Genomic DNA, 12243 nt, shown 5'->3' with positions numbered 1-12243 from the left:
AAATAATAATAATAATAATAATAATCCCCAAAAAATCACTCTCTCAAGTCTCCACGTTCAATTAGGGTTTTACATGCCAATCTAGGGTTAATTGAACAAGAAGAAGCAGCAATCATGTCAAAGCGAAAATTCGGATTCGAAGGGTTTGGCATAAACCGCCAAGCAACGTACAACTTTGAAAGATCCCAAGCTCCGCAAAGGCTCTACGTCCCTCCTTCCTCTCGCCAAAGCCACGATAACTACGAGGATACCGACCTTGACAACATCGATTACGCCGATAATGATGCCGCCAAGGAGAGTGCAGAAAATAATGGCTCAGCTGCCGAAATTGACCCTCTGGATGCGTTCATGGAGGGAATACACGAGGAGATGAGGGCAGCACCACCGCCGAAGGCTAAGGAGAAGGTGGAGAGGTATAAGGATGATGATGATGAAGATGATGATCCTATGGAGAGTTTTTTGAGGGCGAAGAAGGATCTAGGGTTGACGCTGGCCGCAGATGCACTTCGTGCTGGTTATGATTCCGATGAGGAGGTTTATGCTGCGGCAAAAGCTGTGGATGCGGGGATGCTGGAGTATGATTCTGATGATAATCCGGTTGTTGTTGATAAAAAGAAGATTGAGCCGATTCAAGCTCTTGACCATGGTTCTATCGAGTATGAGCCTTTTAGCAAGGATTTCTATGAGGAGAGCCCATCGATTTTAGGTAAATTTCCGAGGAAATGCTATGTTCTTATTACTTTCAGCTAAGTATGTTAGGGAAACTGGAATTTTGTAATGTGAAATAAATCCTTATTTCATGTTTGATTTTATGCAGAGATGAGTGAGCAGGATGTTGCGGAATACATGAAGAGTCTGGCTATCCGTGTTTCAGGTTTTGAAGTTCCAAGGCCAATTAAAACATTTGAAGATTGTGGTTTTTCACCACAACTGATGAATGCTATTGCGAAACAAGGATATGAAAAGCCTACACCAATACAGTGCCAAGCTCTGCCGATTGTGCTTTCCGGTAGTGATATTATTGGTATGGCTAAGACAGGTTCAGGTAAGACTGCTGCTTTTGTACTTCCTATGCTCGTTCATATTATGGATCAGCCTGAACTCGAGAAAGAAGAGGGTCCGATAGGAGTAGTATGTGCGCCTACTAGGGAATTGGCGCATCAGATATATTTGGAGACAAAGAAATTTTCTAAATCACATGGGATACGGGTCTCTGCTGTGTATGGTGGAATGTCCAAGCTTGATCAGTTCAAAGAACTCAAGGCAGGTTGTGAGATTGTTATCGCTACACCTGGGAGATTAATTGACATGTTAAAGATGAAGGCATTAAATATGTCGAGAGCAACTTACTTGGTACTTGATGAGGCTGATCGGATGTTTGACCTTGGGTTTGAGCCACAAATAAGGTCTATTGTTGGTCAGATTAGACCAGATCGCCAGACTTTACTATTTTCAGCTACAATGCCTCGCAAAATTGAGAAGTTAGCCAGGGAGATCCTCACTGATCCTGTGAGAGTTACAGTGGGGGAGGTTGGAAGGGCCAATGAGGATATTACTCAGGTTGTTCAAGTTATTCCTTCTGATGCGGAGAAGTTGCCTTGGCTTATCGAAAAGCTACCCGGGATGATTGACGAGGGTGATGTTCTGGTTTTTGCTTCTAAGAAGGCTACTGTGGATGATATTGAGTCACAATTGGCTCAAAAGGCGTTTAAAGTTGCCGCCCTTCATGGTGATAAAGACCAGGCTTCTCGGATGGAAATTTTACAAAAATTTAAATCTGGTGTCTATCATGTTCTTGTTGCAACTGATGTTGCTGCTCGTGGACTTGACATCAAGTCAATTAAGTCTGTGGTCAACTTCGATATTGCAAGAGAGATGGATGTGCATGTCCATCGCATTGGTAGGACCGGTCGAGCTGGTGATAAAGATGGGATTGCATACACTCTTATAACTCAGAAAGAGGCACGGTTTGCTGGTGAATTGGTTAACAGTTTGATTGCTGCTGGTCAGAATGTCTCTGTGGAACTTATGGATCTTGCTATGAAGGTAAGTTTTTTTATAGAATTTTCCTTCTTATTTGATGCTTTATAATACATCTCACACATCTTAGATGCTTAAATTTGGTAGTTTGTTCATCATTTTACAGAATCTAGTCTAGTTGGAGTTTGAAATCTTAATCTTCCCATTACACTCTTTTTTGGTGGGCTGGTCAGTAATCACCCTTGCATAAGTTACAAACTGGAAACCAGTTGAACATCCAGTTTGTCCCAGAAATATAATTCTTTTGCTGCAACAACCTTATCGAATAACTGTAACAATGAACATGAGTTTCATATAATGGCTTATTGAAGTGATAGCCCATATTCTATAAATAGTCGATTGAAGTAGCTTCTTGTATGGATAAGACAATGAGGATGAACCACACATAAATTGATGTCTTAGTCACCAATGTTTCCTTTGGTGCCTTTCTAATACAAGGGAAGATAATATTTTAGGTTAACAGTTGAAGAGTTAAAAAGGAGAAGGGAGACTACAAAATACTGTAGATTATCATGTCCATAGTTGATTGAAGTAGTTCTCCATATGAAACTAGACAATGAGGATGAACCGCACAGAAATTTGATGTCATAGTCCTATGTTTCTTTGTGTGCCTTGCTAATACAAGGAAAGAGAAATATTTTAGGTTATGCCCAAAGAGTTAAAAACAGGAGAAAGAAGAGGAGGGAGAACAGAAAATACTCCAGGTTTTCATATTAATAGTTGATAGAAATAATTTTCCATATGTAACAAGACAATGAGGCTGAACTGCACAGAAAATGGATGTCGTAGTAACTATGATCTCTTCTGCCTTGCTAAGGAAAGAGAAAATATTTTACATGATGACCAAAGAGTTATAAAGGAGGAGAAAGAAAAGGAAGGATAACTAGGATGAGGGAGATCTTTCTATAATTCACTAGCTTTTGTTCGTCCTACAGGACTACAAGTTACATAATAAATAAAGCCCATTCACAGGCTTCATGAGATCATAAAAATAATTATACCCTATATATTTTTCAATCCAACATGAGCTTATTAGATCAACATCCTGGAAGGCAGCAAATTGAAAGATTATGTTAAAAGGATCTTTCCAGCATGAATGCTCAAATCCAGGTGAAGGCGTTGGTAGCACAAAAGAGACAAAACAAGATTGTTCATGATAGATGGATTTATAAGGTTTCAACAGTCCATATTACGATGTTTTCTGCTGCATCCTCATGTTAATGAACTTTTTACTGTTTTTTCTTGGGCTTGGAGTGGAGTTTTGTAGGTTTACCTGTATGTTATTTGTTACTAAATAAAAATTAGTTGCACCATTGCATCCATTTGATGTGTTAATCTCTCTCTCTCTCTCTCTCTCTTGTATTTACATGCTAGCACATGAGTTAATTGATGCACATGTAATGAGACTGTTGAGTGACATTTACCATGTAAATCATTAGGATGGGAGATTCAGGTCCAAACGTGATTCCAGAAAAGGAGGTAAGCTTTTTCTATCCTGCATATTAAATTGCTTGAGGCTGGGCGATATCTGTGCATACTTGTAATTGCTTGCTTATTCATTACTCTAGCATGCTTGAGAGTTGGCATCATCTTCTAATTAATGATTTGATTTTCCAAATATATTTTCAAGGCAATTTCTTTTTCCTTAAAATGCAAAGATCCAACTGTCTTCCTAAGAAATAAGAATTCATAAGGAAGTAGATGGTGTGGAGTAACACAAGTACTGTCATTTTATTATATATATTGTTTTTACTAATCAAGGAAGTTATCTCATTCTTGATTTATAGAATCTTCATTGAAATGCTTACATGAAGTGTAATGTTGTGTGCAGGTGGGAAAAAGGGTAAAGGCAGGGGTGGAGGCAGTCGAGGTGTACGCGGAGTGGATTTTGGTCTTGGCATTGGTTATAATCCAGAATCCAATAGTACTTCATCTCCTGCTGTTACAAGTCGATCTACCGCTGTTAATTCGCTGAGGACGGGGGTGATGGCACAATTCAAGAGCAACTTTGTTGCGGCTACATCAAACTCCCAAAGTCCAGGCTTGAATACCAGTTCAAGTGTTTATGCTAACAAGAGACCAGCACTGCGAGGATTTGTCTCTGGTGGTTCAATTGGCGGAGATATGAATAGACCTCAGACAACCAGTTCATTGCCTGGATTTGTCTCTGGTGGTTCAATTGGAGTAGATATGGATAGACCTCGGACAACCAGTTCATTGCCTGGATTTGCCCCTGGTGGTTCAATTGGAGGAGATGCAACTCAAACTCGGACAGTCAGTCAGAACTCTGGAGGAAATACAAGTCAGAAGAATACAGAAGGGTACGTGTCCCAGCTGAATTTTCCACTATTTTCTTTGCTATTGTTTATGTTCAGTTGGAGTGATTCCAAAACATTTTTGTTGACAATTTTAATGCTGACAAGGCCTTTTTGTTGCTTTTGCCATTGCAGTTCCAGAGATAGAGGGAGAGAAAGGCGGAGGCCCTCTGGTTGGGACCGTTAGATTCATGAACAGTCACAGAACTCTCGCATGGATGATGACATGTCTTTTCTAGAAGCCAAAATGATCTTGGTTGTGCTTTTATGCTTAGTGAGTTCCTAGTGCGATGGTTTTGTAGCTTGCTCCTAATTCTGTATCATGCCATAATTGGTTTTATGTATGTTATATTTCCTGCATAATAATCAAATATGATTTGATTTTCCATCATTGAGCTTTGTTCCATAGCATGAAATTCTACAAGACTTTGCTTAGTAGTTTGTTAACAACTACCTATACTGTCAAACAGCGTTGCATATCTTCTGATTACATTTACATTCTAATTTTGGTAGCTGTAAAGAAGTCTGGTTATCATTTTCTCTCTACCGATACTGTCAAAAAGATTTTGCCTTGAAATATTTCCAATGTTAACTTCACATATCGCGTCAATTGTATATTGGGAATCATCACCATACCTTTGTTCTGCACGGGTAATTTAACTGCGAATCAAACTAGAAATCACACCTTTTCTTACTCAAAACCCAACTAATTTCATATACCTTAGTTTAAACCCAGAATCCAATCGGTTTGGACCGCAAATCATACCTAAAAACACAATCAAAACTCAACTAAATCCTTACCTAAAATAACCCCAAAAGTTGCATAACCAAATAAACCCAAAACCTAGTGTATTTTTTTTTTCAAGTCAATGGTCATGCGTGTACTATACAAATTTTAAAATCTCATTTCAAGAAAAGAATTGGAACATGCCTTTTTTTTTTTTTGTTGTTGAGTTCCAGACAAGAAATCAATGCCACCACCAAAACATAAGAAGAAAAGGTCACATAATGCAAATTTGTGTTTGATTTTGTTCTAAAGCATAGATTTGTATTTGGATTTTTATTCTAGATTTGTGTTTCATAGAAATAGAGTGAGAAAGAAGAGAGAAGGTCAGCACAAAGAAAGAGGATGAGCTATATGGTAATGATTACTTTTTATGCTTTCATATATATAGGAGCATCATTATCTTTTTATTGATTTTCAAAATCTGTTTTGATCGAGGTTGCAAAGTAAAAATAATAATCAAATTATAGGATGCTTAGAGTAATTTACTATTTAAAAATCAAAAGAATAAGGGTTGGAGTTGAAATATCAATAACTATAAGGACAAATATAAAATTTTGAATGATAATGGAAAATTTTAAGAGAAGGAGAGAAAAAAAAGAAAAAAAAAACTATCGTCAAATACAAATTATGCCACCTTTGCCGCCACGTGCCGCCCTATTAGGAAGAGAAGAACATGAAGGTTCAAATAACATGGTGGAAAAGAGTTATTGGTTGCCAAGAGATGCCGCAAGTGGCAGCAACTTTTTTATTAAAATATTATTTTATATTTATTAAAAAACTAATTTGCTCTCAATCAAGTTCTTAATAACAAAAAAAACCATAATAAAAAGATGAAAAATCCTTTGAATGCAAGCTTTAAAAATTGACTTTAAGAGTAATTGAGTTGTTTTACCATGCATAAAAAAAATGCAATGACTAAAAAAAAAACCCCTAGATTATAATTCTAAAATTTTTGTTTTTAAAGGTAAATGAGTCATTTTACCATGCTTTAAAATTTTAAAAAGATAATTCAACCCCCTATCAATCTGCTAATGATTAATAGGCATTGTAAAAAGACTAAAATAGCCCTAACATCAAAGCCAATGATTTTTTTGGTAAGAAAAAAAATGGTAATTACATTGTCACATTAAATAGTAATTTGAGTATATGTATACGATGATTTTCCCTTCCCTTTTATTTTTATTTTAATATGTTATGGAGTCTAGCTTTTATTAGGCATTTGACCCCTTATCATGCCTATTATACCGATCGAAAAGGAGGGTTTAAGTGGGCAGTAGAGTGAGATGATAAACCTATGATATGAACATAATATTTTTAACATTTTGTAAAGGCTTTCTTAGGATTAAGCACGTTTGTCAAGTGCTCTTCATCTGACTACAATCATTAGATAATTGCTCGTGCTATGCTATAAGTCGAATCAAATTTTTTTCAACATAAAAAAAATATTCAGGTATTGTTAACATGTTTTCTAACAAAAATATTTAATTATATGAAGGTTGACACAATGTGACATGATCAATTTTATAGGTCCGAAGACAATCTGAATGACTCATAATAATGTAGTTTGACTAAAAACATCAAGATGATATTTTTTAAAAAATACTAATGCGATAACATATTAGATATACTTGGATTTACTCTAATCAACTTGGATGTACTAAAATAAACTCGGGTTAACTTGTCAAATATCCAAACTAGCTCATGAAATCATGATAATCCTATAGAAAACAAATATTGAAGGTTGAGATTGAAAACAAAATTTAATTAGAAAAATAAGTTGAGTAAACCTATCAAATCTTAGTCATGAGACTGAGATAACTACATAGAAATAAAATTGAAACAAATTATAATGCTCGATTTGTAATCAATCTAATGTTGAAGAATGAAATTGAAAAAAAATCAATTAAAAAAAAACCACCCGAGTCAACTGATCAAACTCATGACCTGATTTATGAGGTCGAGATAACTTCGTAGAAAGAAAAACAATATAAATTATGAGGCATAATTCTCAATCAACCTAATATTAAATAATGAATTTGAAAAAAAAATTAAGAAAAGAAAAGAAAAAAACTCGAGGCAACCGAGCTAACCCATAATTTAGGTCATGAGACCGTGATAAATAGGAAGTAGAATAAATAAATTATAAAGGACAATTCTCAATCAACCCAATGTTGAAGGATTAAATTGAAAAACAAAATAAATTAAAAAAAAGCAACAAAAAAAAAAAATCCAAGTCAACTTGTCAAACCTAGATTATGAGACCAAGATAACTCTATAGAAATAAAATTAAAAAAAAATTATGAAGTAAATTCTCAATCAACAAAATATTGAAGGATGAAATTGAAAATAAAATAAAATTAAAAAGGACAAAAAAAACCCGGGCCAACCTGACAAATCAACAAAACTCATGACTCGACTTATGAGACAATGATAATCCCATAACAAGCAAATAAAAAAAAAATATGAAATCAAATTCTCTATCAACCTAATTTTGAAGGATGAAGTTGAGAAAAAAAATGATCATAGTCTATCCTGGTTAACTTGTCAATCTCGAGTCATAAGATTGGTATAACTCTATAAAAATTAAATCAAAATAAATATGAAGTCCAATACATATTAAACTCAACATTGAAGGGTGAAAATACAAAAGGCCAAAGCATTTCATTGTTCATTACTACAATGAAATGCCAAGGCCTTTTAGTATATGTTAACTAGATAATTGTTCATGCTATGCTATGGGTCTGATTAAATTTTTATTGAACAAAAAAAAATATTAATTATTGTTAACATATTTTTTTAGAAAAACAAAAATTAAATTTATACGAAGGTTGACTTTATGTGAGATAGTCAACTTTATAGGTTCAAAGACAACTAAAAATATAGTTTAACTAAAAAATCAAGATAATATATTTTTTTAAAAATATTGAGACCATAATATATTGAATGTACTTGGATTTACTCGGATCAACTTGAGTTAACCTGTCAAATCTCCAACTCAAGTCATGAGACCTTGATAACCTTGTAGAAAGTAAATAAAAAAAAAATCATTAAACTCAATTCTCAATCAACCTAATATTGAAGGATAAAATTGAAAATAAAATTCAATTTGTAAAATGAGTCAAGTCAACTTGGGTTAACTTGTGAAATTTTAGTCGTAAGACCGAGATAACCACATAGAAAAAAATTAAAACAAATTATGAAACTCAATTCCTAATTAACCCAATGTTGAAGGATGAATTTGAAAAAGAAAATTATTTAAAAAAAGAACAAAAAAACCATCTGAGTCAATTAACTAAACTTATGGCCTGAATAATGAGGTCAAAATAACCTCATAGAAAGCAAGTCAAAATAAGTTTTGAAGTGTAATTCCCAATAAACCCAATATTAAAGGATAAAATTAAAAAAAAAAACAAATCAAAAAATACTTGAGGCAATTAGGTTAATCTGCGACCTAGGTTTTGAATCCATAATAATCCTATATAAAGCAAATATAAGAAAGTCATGAAGTATAATTCCTAATAAACTCAATGTTGAAGGACTAAATTGAAAAAAAAATATATATATTTAAGAAAAACAAAAAAAACCGTCCCGAGTCAACTCGAGTGAACTTATCGAACCTGAATCATGATATTTAGATAACTCTATAGAATTTTTTTTTTAAAATTATGAAGTCCATTTTTCAATCAACTTAATATTAAAAGATGAAATTAAAATAATATTCAATTAAAAAAGACAAAAAAAAACTTTGGCCAACCTGGTTAACCTATGAAACTTGCAGTCCAGGTGATGAGACTATGATAACCACATAGAAAAAAATATGAAGCCAAATTATCAATCAATTCAATATTAAAGGGTGAAGTTGAAAAAAATATCAATTAAAAAACAAGAACAAAAAAATGAGCTGAGTCAACTTTGATTAACCTGCCAAACCTAGGTCATAAGACTAGGATAAATCCATAGAAAATAAATTAAAATAAATTATGAAGTTCAATATCCATTAAACCCAACGTTAAAGGATGAAATTGTAAAAAAACAACTTGATGACCAAATTGTAAAAGGCTAAAGCATTCCACTATTCATTACTAGAATGAAACGCCAAGGTCTTTTAGTATATGTTACTAGATGAGTGACCCATGCTACACCGCAGGCTAACCCAATTTTCTTTTCCATCGTAAAAAAGGGAAGTAAAGACAATGTTTTTAAATAAACAAAACCAAGACTTAAGTTGGTGACTTGACCCGAGTCAATAAGCCTGCATAATTTTGATAATATGAATAAAAAAATGAAAAATAATGTTTTTTTTTATTTTAAAAAACAACTTACATCCATCCAGGTTAGCATGAAAAATCTGTAACCTCACTGTAACACCAGGGTAACCCCTTTGGAAGCAAGTTAAAAGCTCAATTATTAAACAATTCAATGTTGAAGGGTGAAAATTTAAAAAAACAATGAAAAAAACAATGCAAAAAAAATCTTGCTCAAGTTAAAAGCTCAATTATTAAACAATTCAATGTTGAAAGATGAAAATTAAAAACATAAATGGAAAAAACAATGAAAAAAAAATCTTGCTCAAGTCATGTCAACCTATTAACCTCGTGATCATAGGCATAAGATTGAGATAATCCAACAAAAGAGAAAGCAAAAAAAAAAAAAAAAAAAGAAGTGAAGATCAATTTCTAATAAATCAAACATTGAAGGATAAAATTGAAAAAACAAAACTTGCTAAAGAATCTAAAAATAATATTAAGGTCAATCTATGTTAATATTTGAAACCCTATTGAAGGTAAACCCAAAAAATAATGAAGTAAAATTCACAATCACAAATTACTAAATGATGAAATTTGAAAGGAAAAAAAAAAGCAATAAAAAATGAAACCAAAACAAAACAAAGAACAATAAAAAGATAGCAGATAAAAGTTGATAAAAAAATAAATCAAAATCAAATGTTGAGTATGGATGACAATGATTACCTTGTGTGTCAATTTCTTAATATCCAAACTCTACATATTATCCAGAAATATAAATATTCATAAACTATGAATTGAATCTCCAATATTGACATGAATATCAATCATATATATATATATATATATATATATTGTATTAAATTATAAAATTATAATTTTATATCAATACTAAGATATGGACATGTCATAACTTGATTTTTTTTCTTATTTTGTTTGAAAAATCCAAAAAATAGCAAAAAATAAAAAAATCCAAAAAATATATTTTTAATGTATTTAAGTTGTTTTGATATTTTCTGTGTTTTTTTCAAAAGAATTCAAAATTTAATAATTCACTTTTGACATGTTTGGTTTTTAACGTACTCATTTCAAAATCATTGAAATTTTTATTGAGTCAATGTTGACACTGTATTTTTCTAAAATATAAATAAAATAAAAAATAAACATGTTTTAATAAGAGGACCAAAAAAAAAAGAAAATGAGTTACCAAAGTTTTTTTTGTTGTTGTTTGGGGACCGAGCAATTGGGAGGAAAAGGAAAAAATATTTTACCTATAAATAGGTGGTTGTGCGACCAAAAAAAACCAGGAGGAACGCGTTCGCCAAAAAAAAAAGAGTAACAATAAGAAACAAAAAAAAAAGTCGTGCATTCTTTCATCCTCTCCCACACACACCAAAAGACACACACAAAACCCTAGACCTGTTATTCCTAAACTCAGCCATCAATTATAAAGAGGATGGAAAAAGAAAAAACACCATAAGGGACATCTTGTCCAACATTACCATAACCCTTTCCCAATCAAAACCATTAAAAAATTAATTTGAATTCCTCACTTTTTTCTACCCTTGCATATTTAATATTTGAAATTGTGACCTACGCACGAGATATTTTTTTAATATTAAACGAATAAGTTCCCTTCCACAAAAACAACAATAAAAGAATATTTTTTTTTAAAATTCAATTTTTATTTTAATTTGCATATGACCAAGCATCTTAAAAATAAATTATATTTTCATATTTTAGCATATTAAAAAATCACAAAATAGGCTCTCTTTTTTTACATGTATTTTTGGATTTAGTAACCAATTTATTAAAGTCTTGAGAACTTGACCTGCATTTTAAAAATACCAAAAGAATTTATTTTGTTTGTCCCAATATCAAGAATAATGAACTTATATGTAAAATGTATTCCCGATATTAAAAAAACATAAAAATATGTTTTTTACTCTAGAATGACAAGGTTTTAACCTGATAAGATAAGAGTTTCTTTACCAAGATAAACTTTTCCTAAATTTTAGACAAACCAAAAAAAACATAACAATAACTTAGTTTATATCAAACAAACAAACAACACAACTTACTTGTACTAGGGGTGATACGAATTCTGGTGAGGACACATTCATAGATTTCTCATAATTGTTCTTGGGCTTGTAAGTGACTTACTGCTTTAATCATTCTTGTTGTCTTAAGTCATCCTCTTTTTTTATAATTAATTTCTTTCATGCCTACCCAGAGCTGAAAGACCTCGAGATTCACCGAACAAAGCTTTTTGCCGAGAAAGAGTTTGGTTACCAAATCCTTATACATAACCAATCCTCTTATCTAGACTCTGAGATCAGTTAAGGTTTCTAGTTATCAGAATATTAGATAGCAACTTTATCCTTTTTTTTACTAATAAGAAACAAGAATTCTTTATCGTTTCCCTTAACATCAGAGAGGTCCTGACCTGGGAGTTCGATCCTCACGACACGACACCCGTGCAACAAGATATATCATATTGCATTAAGAAAATAAAAATATTCAACAAATATATCTATATAATATAAATATACATTTCATGTTAACTTTGGGTGGGTTTCGGTTCGATTTTGATAATAGTCATACATTATCTATTATCTATTTGGCAAGGTAACCACAAAGAAACTATTGACCCGTTCAGTTCGATATCTATCGAGTTCAGTTTAAATTGTCATCTCTAACGTCGAGAGATGAAATTATTTATCCATATGAATATTTATTATCTAGCAATTATTTAGTATTAAATAAAAAATAAATTAACTAATATATGAATTTGAAGTGTGTATCAAATTATTAAACTATAAAATAATAAACATTATACATATATAAGTGTTTTATG

The 12243-nt window shown here is 32.1% G+C and overlaps 1 protein-coding gene across 2 annotated transcripts; it reads left to right on the top strand.

The window, feature by feature from the left end:
- On the top strand, positions 1-4746 carry LOC118046876 (DEAD-box ATP-dependent RNA helicase 24). Of its 2 annotated transcripts, XM_035055960.2 has the most exons (5): positions 4-706; positions 818-2046; positions 3480-3519; positions 3872-4361; positions 4491-4746. In XM_035055960.2, exons 1-5 carry the CDS (start codon positions 115-117, stop codon positions 4540-4542), a joined length of 2403 nt encoding a protein of 800 aa, XP_034911851.1. In that variant the 5' UTR covers positions 4-114; the 3' UTR covers positions 4543-4746. The 2 variants fall into 2 exon arrangements, with proteins under 2 accessions (XP_073263651.1, XP_034911851.1); XM_073407550.1 differs by lacking the exons at positions 3480-3519; positions 4491-4746 and having other exon boundaries at positions 1-706; positions 3872-4157.
- Positions 4747-12243: the final 7497 nt, after the last annotated feature.

This window comes from Populus alba, chromosome 2, assembly GCF_005239225.2.
Source record: "Populus alba chromosome 2, ASM523922v2, whole genome shotgun sequence".
Taxonomy (NCBI): domain Eukaryota; kingdom Viridiplantae; phylum Streptophyta; class Magnoliopsida; order Malpighiales; family Salicaceae; genus Populus; species Populus alba.
The sequence above is the reverse complement of the archived record's forward strand: the minus strand, read 5'-3'. Positions and strand labels throughout refer to the sequence as shown.